Source organism: Theobroma cacao, chromosome 9 (assembly GCF_000208745.1).
Source record: "Theobroma cacao cultivar B97-61/B2 chromosome 9, Criollo_cocoa_genome_V2, whole genome shotgun sequence".
Classification (NCBI taxonomy): Eukaryota; Viridiplantae; Streptophyta; class Magnoliopsida; order Malvales; family Malvaceae; genus Theobroma; species Theobroma cacao.
Window position 1 is genome coordinate 18,434,229 of NC_030858.1, and position 13,302 is coordinate 18,447,530.

General features: G+C 33.4%; 1 protein-coding gene and 1 long non-coding RNA gene across 2 annotated transcripts; one reads left to right on the plus strand and one right to left on the minus strand.

The window, feature by feature from the left end:
* On the plus strand, positions 1 to 5,833 carry LOC18589489. The gene is made up of 4 exons (XM_007014478.2): positions 1 to 1,131; positions 2,450 to 2,599; positions 3,458 to 3,643; positions 5,546 to 5,833. The coding sequence occupies exons 1-4, from the start codon at positions 118 to 120 to the stop codon at positions 5,624 to 5,626; spliced, it is 1,431 nt and encodes a 476-aa protein (XP_007014540.2). The 5' UTR covers positions 1 to 117; the 3' UTR covers positions 5,627 to 5,833.
* On the minus strand, positions 8,016 to 11,810 carry LOC18589490. Its single transcript, XR_001929177.1, has 4 exons — positions 11,577 to 11,810; positions 10,352 to 10,550; positions 8,354 to 8,439; positions 8,016 to 8,240 (listed from the first exon to the last, which is right to left on the minus strand). It is a non-coding gene; the product is annotated as an uncharacterized LOC18589490 (long non-coding RNA).

A 13,302-nucleotide genomic window follows, 5' to 3' on the forward strand; every position in this document is an offset into this window, starting at 1 on the left:
GGAAATGGAATTCCAACATCTAATGCTAAACCCCGGGTAGCAGAGAAAAAAATTTGATGAGCAAAAGAACCTAAACCCCTTGATTCGAGAGTTTGGAGTAATCTTTGAGTGATCCAAATGAGAGGAAGCATTGGTAGATCCTTGTCTAATACTAACAATCACTACCTCACATCTATTACCAGAGGCGCCTCTTTTCTCCTCCAATCCTCCTTCTCCACTTCCTCCAGCTCTGGCAGCGGCGGTGGCCGAGGCCGTGGGGGCACCTCCCCCTCTAGTTCTTTCATCGATTTCACTCCGCCACTGGGAAAATCTGGCTCAGGGGACTCAAACCGTGACTCTGCTGAATCACCTCCAGCCGGAGTAGGCCACGGCCGTGGAAGAGGAAGACCATTATCCTCCGACCCCATTCCCCACCCTTTCTCCTCTTTTGTTTCTCAAACTGGGTCTGGTCGAGGCCGAGTCACCAGCGAGTCAGTGCCACCACCACCTCCGCCTCCAGCGCAAGCAAAGCAGCCCATATTCATCAAGAAAAAAGATGAAGATGAAACTGAGTCCTCCGCCAAGGCAGCAGCTGAGCCGATTCAGTCGAGTGAGCCCATCTTCCCTCCTAACATACTCCCTGTCTCAGTTTTATCCGGCGCTGGGCGGGGTAAGCCCGTGAAGCAACCGGAGCCTGCCTCGCGAAGACAGGAGGAAAATCGGCATATCCGGGTGGCGCAGCAGCAGTCCCCTTCGGCCCAGATGAGCCAGGAGGAAGCGACCAAGAAAGCAATGGGCTTACTTTCAAGGAGAAGTGAAAGCGGGGAAAGTGGGATGGTAGGGAGAGGAGTAAGAGCGAGTATGGGAATGGGTGGAGGTAGAGGTAGAGGTAGAGGTAGAGGTAGAGGTAGAGGGATGGGTAGGGGGAGAGGAAGAAGACAGGGAGAAGACACAAGGATAGTAAAGGACTCCGGTGAAGGGTCTGCAGACGGACTTTATTTGGGCGACAATGCGGATGGGGAGAAATTTGCCCAAACTATCGGAGCTGACAATATGAATAAGTTGGTTGAAGGGTTTGAGGAGATGGGCAGTAGAGTCTTGCCTTCTCCTATGGACGATGCCTACTTGGACGCCTTGCACACCAACTGTTCGGTAAGTGGTTCAGCTTTTTAAAGTTTGAACACCACGACTGATTTTTTTTTTATTAATTGTTGGAATTCATAACAATTAGAACTTCAATTGTTTTGTTCTTTTTTTGGTATGCTATCAGCTAAAAGAGAATATATCTTTGCAATTGTCCCTGATGTAATAGTTAAAATACAGTGGTTTAAATTTAATACAAACTAATCGGTGTTATATTACGTTTTTACATAGAATGATTTTTTCTACTAGATCAATTTTATCCGTCAAAACTGGCCTCGTGATAAAATTCGTTAACATTTTTTTGTAAAGAAAAGTTTGTTGTGATTTGCATAGCATTGGACGACTGATGGAGTGCTTGATTGTCTTTCAGAAGAAAGAAAGCAGAGAATCCCTACCCCAAAAACTAAAGGCAGTGTAAATAATAATAATAATAATTAGGGCAGAGGATCCCTGTTCCTGTTGGGGAAAGGAGGGGTTGGGGATAGGGGGAAGTATCCCCCCTGATTGGATATTAGGGAAAGGGATGGGATTGCCAATTGAATGTGGGGGTGTGGACGGGGACTGCACTCCTTGCCTTATAGTCCACCCTGATGACATTCCTAGTCATGACCGGTGTTTGCTAGGTCAGAATGAGAGTTAGTAAGTACTGTTTAAATTTGGAGAGTAATCTTACTGAAAATGATATTTACATTGCAGTGTTTAGATTCTCTAATTGGTATGGCATAACTTAATGTCTTAGTGCTGATTTCTTGCGATTTACTTGCTCTCACTAGAATGTATACCTATATGTTTGAGATTCCTGAAGTTGTTATTTGTGTTTTTTTGTGAAAATTGTCGGATTAAATGGGCTGTTAAAAGCTCATTGTATTTTTACTTTTCTTAGTTGATGATGAACTAAGAAGATTGTAAGTCATCTGATTCTTTTTTCCTTTGCTTATTATTTACTGTTTGTAAAGTTTTTTTTTTGTACGTAATTAAATAATTATAAGCATGCTTGGAGCTGTAGGATTGTATGGAAAGTGTATACTTGGATGCTATAAGATTTCCTTAATTAGTTCTTTAACTGCGTTCAAAAGAAAACACTGGCTGAGAAACAGAGTTCTATTTTTGTTGTAGATACAATTGATAATTCATGCATGCACATATAAAAGGGGAACAAGTGAAACTAGATTAAACTTATCTGAACATTTTCTTAGTTGAATATTGCAACATGAAATTAGGCACTGCATTGCCAAACTTTTAATTGTTCAGGTTTATCTGGATTTGGAAGCTCCTTATTTATTTATTTAATTAATTTATTTGAAGAACCATCATTTTTGAGTTGCAGATAGAGTTTGAACCAGAATATTTGATGGAAGAGTTTGGCACAAACCCAGATATCGATGAGAAACCACCTATGCCTCTTCGAGATGCACTTGAGAAGATGAAGCCATTCCTGATGGCATATGAAGGAATTCAAAGTCAAGAAGAGTGGGAGGTATGTTCTATTGGTTTTAAAACATGGTTCATGGTTGGTTTTTTCAATTTTTAAAGGGTCAGAAAGTGGATGTGCTTCTTCAATACGAGGGACCCTGAGAACTAGAAAGATCTCTTTGTGCTAATATGGTAAGATTTTTAATAAAATTTTCTAGAAAACATGCTTCTTCAAGTTAATCCCATGGTCGAATTGGACTAGTTTAGGTTTTATTGAACAAATCTCTTGTGCTTGGGCAAGGCTGAAGTTAAAAGGAGAAAAGAACCTTTAGTTTCTAAACAGGAAAATTGCTGTGAGGAATTATGGAGGTCTTTGTGAAATTTCTGAATACACATATTTTTCTACAAAAATTGGGATACTTTTGACTTGTGAAATCCATATAAATGTGATCTATTGTGATAAACCATAGATGTTGTCAGCTCTCACACTTACCACTTTGTTTTATTAGATGTCAAGTACTAAAATAACTAATATCTGTCTGTTTTTGTTGGTTTCCCACAATCACACTTCATAGTGAAAACTATCGATGTGCTTGGCAGCTATTATTTATTCACATTATGGTAGATCTTCTATTAGTATCATAGTGAGTGAACTAAATGTACCTAGTCAAGTTTCCTTGGTGGAAATAAGATTCACCACTTTGTTTTCAATGAAGGCATTCTTTAATTATGTATATTTGAAATTTGGACATGTTCAGCAGTACGGTGAAACTTTTATGGTGATTTGAATGTTTGTGTCATTTTTGAAAAAGAACAGTATGATGTTTTTGTTTTTTTTTTTTTTTTGAAAGTCTTTTGCAAGATTACTTGTCTATATAAATAGTTGTATACTATCTTTCCCACATTTTTTAAAATTTTTCAGGAAGTCATCAAAGAAACAATGGAAAGGGTACCTCTACTGCAAGAGATTGTTGATTACTACAGTGGACCTGATAGGGTAACTGCGAAGAAACAACAAGAGGAGCTAGAAAGAGTTGCAAAAACTATTCCTGAATGTGCACCTTCTTCTGTGAAGCAGTTTGCAAATCGCGCGGTTCTCTCTCTTCAGGTGACTATTCATCCTTAACTAATTTTTACTTTCATGCACAAATCATGTTTAAGGAAAATGTTCTCCAGTGTTTAGGTGTTTGTGAGATAACAGTTATTGAACTTAGCTTCTTGCTTTTTTTTTGGGGCTTGTTTAATAGATTTGAGACATTATGAGACTTGTCTACCTTCAGAGGTATAAGATCCCTGACATTATAACATGGCTAATGACACAGATGAATACACATTTTTTCCCTTAATGATCAATAAATTATGTTTCTTATTAAAGTAGAAAGCCTAATGGCTCTGTTTGAATGATGCATTAGAAGACAGGTAACTTTAGAGTGGAAGTTTATTTCCCTTTGCACATTTTTCATCTTTTCTTTCTTAATGAGTAGGATGGAAATGGGTCACCCCGCCTACTTTCCCCATGAGTTCTAGGTGCTGGATTTAGTTGGCTGTATTGAGTATACCAAAAAGCTGAAAGTCTGAAAATTACTTGTTGAGAATGGCTTTTGCACATAGCATCCTCCTGTTATGTTATTACAAGATGAGAATGCTGAATGTAAGTTGTTGTATGAAGTTTAAACAAGGCTAGAAATGGTAGCTATTTGAACTGCTAAAACCATGTATGACTGAGATTGTTGCTTTGCATCCTGAAATCAACATTTCATTGCTGTTAAGAGTAATTATTTGGCAGCTCAAGACAATCTGATCTCAAATCTACTTCATAACAGCACTCCTGCAACCAGTGCCAACTAAATGAAAACTGGTGTTTCTATCAGAACACTCTTTCACTAATAAACTTACATGCTAGTTAGATTCAGGAACCACATTGACATTATATTTGTCACTCATTTTTGGTTCTATATAATGAGGGTTAGATGTTGCTGTTATGTTATGGGAACTTTCAGTTACATGAACCAATAGGAGGTGTCTTTGCGGGGGTTTGAACATTTGCCAACTGTCCTGCATTAGCCTCATGAGTCATCATTTCTTAAACTGATATTTTTATTCTCTGTTGAGAGGTGCGAAGATGTGGATCTGAACATAGTGGAAGGTGTATGATTACTATGGTGTAAATTGCATCCTTGATAAACTAAAAATTGCTTCTGAGAGATGATTGCTGACTTTATACTTTATATGCTAGCCAATGCAACCTTTTATTATCCTGTTCTTTAAGCACTGGAGTTTCTTCATGTATGTTGATATGTATCTCAGATTACTTCTATTTTCATGCATTTAAAGGTCCATTTAACTATAATTTTTATTAATACTTCTGATAAACTGGATGATGCCCCTTAAAATAGTATGTTGATCTCCAGAAAATTTTTTACATTTTGTCTGAGAACTTGTTGGAAGGAAAGCAGATGGAATGGAGGGACAGAAAAATAAGGAGAGTATAATTCCCATTGTTTGATTATTCAAAATAGAAGAGGGAAAGGAATGGAAGGGGTATTTTAAAGCTTGTTTTGTTAAAGAGTGGAAAGGGAAGGAAAGAAGTTAGTATATACTTTTACAATTATGTTATGTTTAAGTTAAAAAAGAAGCCTTAAAATAATGCCCATATTTTTTTTACAATAGAAAGCTATAAAGAGGAATCCTTTCCTTCCCCATTAAAATGTTCTCCACACAGGGAGCTTGTGCTCCCCCTTGCTTCCAAACAAAGCCTTAGGCCTTACATGATGATAGCAGTCTAGGGTGTTCTTTCATTTATTTCCTTCTTTACTCTCCTTTGCCTAGTTGTTTTCAAGCGTATCCTCTTCTTCTTTACCTCTCATTCTGATATTTGAAAATCTTTACAAAATTTCGGAGGATGGAACTGTTTTGAGTATGCCACTTAGATTTTCTGTAGGTTGCACTTGTCTAATATTAGTTGCTACTTAGGAAAGTTTTACCATCTCCTGTGAATTTGATAATGCAGAGTAATCCTGGTTGGGGATTTGACAAAAAATGCCAATTCATGGATAAGCTTGTGTGGGAGGTTTCTCAACAATACAAATAAAGCTAGAAGGCTTGTTGACATGATGATACCAAGTAATTTTGGCCTCTGGATGGGGTGATATCTTAATCTAAGGCATATGCCATAGGGAAAGGTTGACTACATTCACAATTTTTTTCCTGGATAAATGAACAGACTTTGCTGAACGGAGATTTTACTTTTCTATTTACTTCTAAATAAAACAAAGAGGTAATGAGTCATTTTGTTACATTTCTCTCTCTCTCTCTCTCCCCCCTTGGGTAAAATATCTTAATTAGTGTGCTGTGCACTGCGAATGTGCAGCTAGTTTTCTTTGGTGATAAATATGTTTTCTGGAAAGGCAACACGGTTCAGTCAAACAGTAGCTTGAAAGTTAGTGTTCCATTTCGTATCTGAAGTTTGTTCTTTTATAACTGGAAATGTGCACTCTACTCTGCTATTTGTGATGCAAAGAACTAATGTCACTTCTGACTTACCTTTGTCAAGCTGTTGCTACAACAGCTATTGCCTAGTTCTTAATTTAATCGGATGAATAATTAAGGTTTATTAGTTGAAACTTACTGGGTGGCAGGTTCCTATGACAACAGCTTGAAGAGGCTTTTTAGTGTTTGGCGGTGTTGCTGCTCCATCCATGGATTTTTGTTTGGAGTTACCCGGTTATATAGGATTAGGGTACTTTATAATCGGATTTGGGACGGATTTGAATAGTAAATTTACTACTCGTGTCAGGTTCGGGTAGGGTTTAGGTATCACCCATTGGGTACCCATTACCTGAATAAGAGTATGTTTTTTTTTTTTAAATTTCATGTAATTAAAGATAAATTTATATTATTAATTAAATTAATTTATAAATTATGATTATTAATTAACTTGTAATGATCCTTTAATATATATAGTTTATATATTGTGTTAGTTTATAAGAAATATAATTACTATTATATAATTACTATTATATATATTTTTAACATAAATATATTTACTTTCTATTGTGTTAATGTTACAAAAATTATAACTAATAAAACTTTTAATTATAATAGATACTTTTATTTATATAAACTTATAAAATATAAACTTAATTATCTAAAAAAAAGTTGTAAGATTAGAATAGTTCTAAAACCTAATTATTTTTTTTAATTTCATATAATTAAAAACAAACCAATATTGTTAATTAAATTAATTCACGAAACTATTATTATTAATTAACCTGTAATGTCTTTTAATATATATAATTTATATACATTAGCTTTATTTATAAGAAATATAATTACTAAATTATATATATACTAATACTTTTAATATATATATATACTTTAAATATAAACATATTTATTTTCTATTTTATGTTAATATTACAAAAATTATAACCTATAAAATTATTAATTATAATAAATACACTTTTGTTTGTATAAACTTNAGAAATAATATAACATATATATATATATATATATATAGTATATATATAATATATATATATAATATATTAATGTGGTGTGTCTGTGTGTGTTTGTGTGTGTGATTAGAATAGTTTTGGAACTTAGTTTTTTTTTTTAATTTTATCTAATTAAGGACAAACTCATATAGTTAATTAAACTTATAATATTGTTTAAGTTGTTGTTTGAATATTTGCTTTTAGTTATTTAAGTTGATTTTTGAGATATTTGTTTCTGACTATTTAAATTTAAATTATATTATTTGTGTACTTTTATAAATATAATTATTAGTGAATTATGGAATATGGAAAGAAAATATTATTGTATATGGATTATAGTATGGATTTGGGTTTGGGTAATTGAGTACCCATGAACAACATTTTAATAATTTTTTTATATAATCGAGTTTTTAAATAAGTTCGGGTAATTATCGAGTAGTGGGTATGTATTAGAGTTCGATTTAGGGTAATAAATTTCAAAAATATTCGGGTAGTTGTAGGGTTCGGGTATCCATTTATTAATCAGGTTTGAATTTGAGTATCTCAAAATTAGAAGATACCTTATTCGTTGACATCCTTAGTTTTTCCTAAATTTGTCTCATTTTTAATGGCCATGGAAGCCTATCAAGGTTCTTCTAACTATGTGATTCATGTAATAAGAAACCAGCAATGTTAAAAGAAAAATGTATATATAGGTAGCTATGCGTAAGAATGAGCAAACCGGTAGATTGAGTAGTTTGGTCCACCCACTATATGTAAAGATCAAATAGATCAAACATTTTTAAAAAATCAATCAAAATCGACCAAACATAAGAGAAGATCAAACCGACTAAACATAGAACTAGTTTGATCAGTTTGGTTTTGGACCAATGGATCAAAATTTTATCACTTTTTTCTTTTTTGCAAATAACAATATTAAAACTTATAAACTTCATCCATAATTATAAAATATACAAATAATCTAAATATAAAAAAAACCATATATTTGTTCCTTCACTCACATAATTATGTCTTTTTACATAAATTATCAAATTAATATTCAAGATTCAACATAACAAAAAGCCAAAGGTAATAAAATTAACATCCACAAAATAAAACTAACACAAAATCATTAACCATCAGTAAGTATTAACTTTTTTGAAAATTCACAAAGTATCAACTTGAATCTCCATCATGACTTGACTCTTCACATTCACTCACATAGGCTATCTAACAATTGAAAGAAAATAAAAAATATAATTAGTATAAATTTTTTTAATAACAAAGTAAAAGAAGATTAAAAATGAAAAATTATGTAAAAACTCATAAAATTTAACATTTACCTCAATTAAAATATGAAGAATGCAATTATAAACTCTTCACTCATCAACAATGGAAATGGAATCCACAATCTCAATCTTTGACATCTCTAAAATGCATAAACAAAAATGAATTAAAAGAAATAAAAATAATAAAATGAAAAATTATAATTACCTAATTCAACTTTTTCAATGTTTGCCATATCCTACTCAATCTCATTGAAATTGAAAGATGAAGGTTCATGTAACCAATCTTGCGTACAAATAAGGGCTTGTGCAAACGTAGGAGTTAAAGAACCCTATATGCATCAAGCACCCTACCTTCGATGCTAAAAGTTGATTTAAATGCAACTATGGATGTTGGAATCACCAACACATCACGAGCTTTTCGGCAAGGACAGGAAACCTCTGACTATTGAGTTTCCACCACATCAAAGCATCAAAGTCGTTGGAATCAGCAGCATCATGCTCATTTAAATATTTATCCAACTCTGTTTTCTAATCATCTTTGCCACTCTCAATTCTGTACCTCTTGCACTCAAACACAACAGTTATCGTATGTAATGAGCTTTCACTATCATTTGTTGTACGTTTGCTCCTTTCAACTTGACTACTTTAACCAATAGTCACATATTCAGGAAACAACATCCTTCTATACTCATTAAGCAACTCTTTCATTGTTTTTTTCAAATTCTTATTCATCATGGAAGCTTGATCAAGAGAATACATTTTCATCAAACACCATTATACAAAATCAAGTTTTTCCCTAAGATCAAGAACAAAAGCAATGTAAAGCAATGAATTTTCAACATTTCCCCAATACTTATTAAATTTTTCCTTTATTCTTTTGGCCGTTAACTTCATATCAACATCAAGAGTTCTTTGCTAATCACACAAAGTGCAATAAGCGATACAAATATCATAAAAAAAAGTATTAACAGTGGTGTAAGAAGTACCTAAAACTTTTATAGTGAGTTTGTTAAATTGTTTCAAGAAAAGACAAAGCTTTCTCACATTTACCCAATCCGTGAGATCGAACACCCCATCCCCCATCAACAACTCACTTCTGTAGTATGGATCAAATGCTTGTCCAAACTTTTGAGTTGCATCCAACGTCAAATAAGTGGAGTTCCACCCAGTGCTAACATCCATACACAACAAACTTTTCGATTGAATCGTAGTAGCTGTAACACACTCTTTAAATTTAGCTAACCTAGCAAAAGATTGCCTCACATATCTCACAACACCTTTAATACAAGGAACAGATTCATGCATTTCTTCCAATCCATCATTCACCACAAGATTAACAATGTGAGCAATACATCTCAAATGAAGATATTTGCATCCAAGAATACCATTCCTTAACATATTCATTTTTTTTTCCAAGTATACAATTGCAAGATCATTTAAACTAGCATTATCAACTATCACTGTGAAAACCTTACTAATCCCTCAATCTCGCATGCATTTCAATTGCCTTCCCCATGGCCTCACCTTTATGACTAGAAATTGGACAAATGTTGATTATTTTTTTTAATTTCCAATCTTTATCTACAAAGTGAACTGTTAAACACATACAATTGATTCTTTGTAATTAGGTCCATGTGTTTATTGTCAAGGATATTCTTGAAGAAGATGTCTTCAATAATTGTTTCAAGTTGTTTATTTCCTCAACAAAGATTTTATAACAATCCCTTGCAATAGTCCATCTTAATGGCACAACAAATTTAGGACATGAAATATGCATCACTTCTTTAAACCCTTACCCCTCCACAAATTTAAACAATAACTTATCGTGAATTACCATTTATGCTATGGCCTTCCGAAAAACATCTTGGCTAAACTTCCAAGTACCTAACAACCCATCTCTTGATTGAAAAACTAATTCCATTTGACAATTATTACTATCCCAGGGAAATGCCTTACAAGTATCCATGTGTTTCTTTATTGAAGATGTACCATTAAACTTAGTATCAGTAACATATTCCTTATCATAATAATTACACTTAGCTTTATTCATACCATCATCATTGACAACCTGGTGAAGCGATTCCATGATTTTGCCCTCAACCAAACTCCTTTATTCTTTTCTGCTTTGGATTTGGAACTCAAAGTCTCACCTTCACTTGCTCCTAGTGAAAAGAAATGTGATGTTGGTTGCATACTAGCTGTACCCATTGGTGGCAATGGCACTGAATCATCATTCACACTTGACATTGCTCTAAAAAATATATAGACATTATTACATTAATACCAGCATAATAAATTATTAATAGAAACAAGAATTAAAAATAATATTGGTTCATATGCTTATCACCCAACATATCTTCCCAATATCCTATAACAAAAAGAATCAAAATCAATAGGGAATCGACACAAATCTTTTGACAATAGGTAAAACACATCTAACAAAAAACAAAACTCTTCTACATTCACAATACTGCAGGTGCCAAAAGAAACCATATATATAATTTAGAGTGGTTAAGATCGAGTGGGGTTCTATTGGGAGGAACGATTAAAACAGACTAAACAGTTTTGCATTCAAATTTATTTAAGTGGATTTGAACAATATGTGGCCTTCAAACAAGCTGTGTGCGCACTTGAATTAATATATCTGATTATTTTTATCCACATAAAAAAAATCAGTTTTGTAATGCAAGGTGCAAACATAAAAAAAAAAAAAATCAATCTTGGTTCAGTTTCCCTTCACATTTCTTAGTAACCAAATAGGAAAAAACATAAAGAGGGAAAGAATATCGTATAACAAAAAGAATCAAAATCAATAGGGAATTGACACGAATCTTTTGACAACAGTTAAAACCCATATAATAAAAATTGAACTCCCCTACATTCACATTACTACGAGTGCCAAAAGAAACCATATATATAATTTAGAGTGGTTAAGATCGAGTGAGGTTCTATTTGGAGGAATGACTAAAATAGACTAAGCAGTTTTACATTCAGATCTATTTAAGTGGACTTGGACAATATGTGTCCTTCAGACAAGCTGTGTGCACACTACAATTAATATCTCTTATTATTTTTGCTCCATATAAAAAAAATCAATTTTGGTTCAAACATAAAAAAAAAAAAAAATCAGTTTTGCAGTGCAAGGTACATACATTAAAAAAATCAATCTTGGTTTAGTTTTTCTCCATATTTCTTGGTAACCAAACAAGAAATAAAATAAATAAGGAAAGAATAAGAAAAAGAGGAGAGAGAAGAAGAAGAATAAGAAGAAAAATACCTTAAGCTCCAAAGTTGTAGATAAGAACCGCAGAGGAAGTGAAGAGTTTGGAAAGCAAAGCAGGAAATCTTTAGTCGACATAGCATAGGAAAAGAGGCAGCAAGCCAGTTGGGGGCAAAGGGGTTTGGAATTCGGATGATCAGAGCAAAGCAGGGAAACTTTCGTAAAGTGACTAAATTGAGCCACACACATGGGTTAGGGGTTAGAATTTAGTATGATAGTATCTGAGTCCTTACCTTTTGGTTTGGTTTTCTTATTGTTTATTAATTATTGCCTAAATTTATTATTTTTTAAATATTAATTACTTATTTATAAAAAAAAATTGTAAAAAATAACCTACCTCATAAACTCAATTCAAAAATACCCTTCATTATAATTTTAATTGTTTTTACCCAATTTTTGATATGATTTGACAATAATACCCTTTAAATAATTTCAAACAAATTAAATGGTGTCAGTTTTCTTTATCTCATCATTTAAATAAAATTTCCAAAATTAAATCCCTATTTCTCTCTCTTGCCAAATACTGTCTATCTCGTCATCAAGCTCTCTCTTATCATCTTAAAGAGTATAGATGACATCAAGGTATGTGTTTTGGGTTGATGAGTTTATTGGTTTATATTCATAAAATAAAACCCTAAAGTTGAGGGGTTGAAATTGATTATGCATATCTACAAATTAGAACACTGTATGACTTTGGCAACTTAAACTTGGCTGTTAGTAGGTAAATAGTTAGTTATTAAGTATTGTGTTACTAGCTTTTAGGCATTACGTCATTGGTTTTTAGGCATTGTGAGATTGATTTTTAGGCATTATGTCACTGATTTTTAGGCAATACATGACTTAGGCATTGCATGACTTAATCATTGTGTCCTTCGAACTTAGGCATTGCGTGACTAGTTTTAGATAGGTATTGTGTGACTGATTTTTAGGTACTGTGTGACTGAAGCATTGCGCAACTAGATTGTAGGCATTGCATGACTTAGGCATTGCGAGACTATCTTTTAAGCATTACGTGACTTAATAATTACATGTCTAGTTTTTAGGCATTGCATGACTTAGGCATTTCGTTACTGAGTTGTAAACATTGTGTGACTGGATTTTTTTTGCATTGTGTGATTAGTTTTTAGGCATTGCATGACACCTTTTTGATAAATTGATTGATTGTAACACTTATTTTCTATTAAATTTTAGCAACATGCCAAATGTGAAGCTTATGATTACCTATGGTGGTCATTGGGTCGATGACATTTACAATAGTGGTGAGACACGAGTGAAGGGTGTTGGGAGTGATTTATCGTTTCGAGCCTGATGAAACTGGTTGAAGATGTTATTGGCGTAAACTCACAGAATCACGAAATCGAGCTATATGCATTGCTCAATCATGCCACAGGGGTTTCACGTCCAGTTATCAAAGACGATGAAGATTTAACAAGTATTTTGTGACATGAAAAGGGAGTTGTAGTGTTTGTGACTCGTTAAGGAATGACATACAAATGTTATGCCACATGAACAAGCTATCCAACATAGTAATCTCCTAAATCAGATTTATATTGCTTCAGGCATGTCACACCATGCAGTCCCTAAGTGACAACAATGGTAATCACCATCGACGTATGCACATGTGTTTAAGTAGCCTGGCACATATGAGGTGTCTACAAATGCTGTTTACACAATTCTGACTATAATGTGCATTGAACCAAATACTTCGTTCTTACTAATAAAT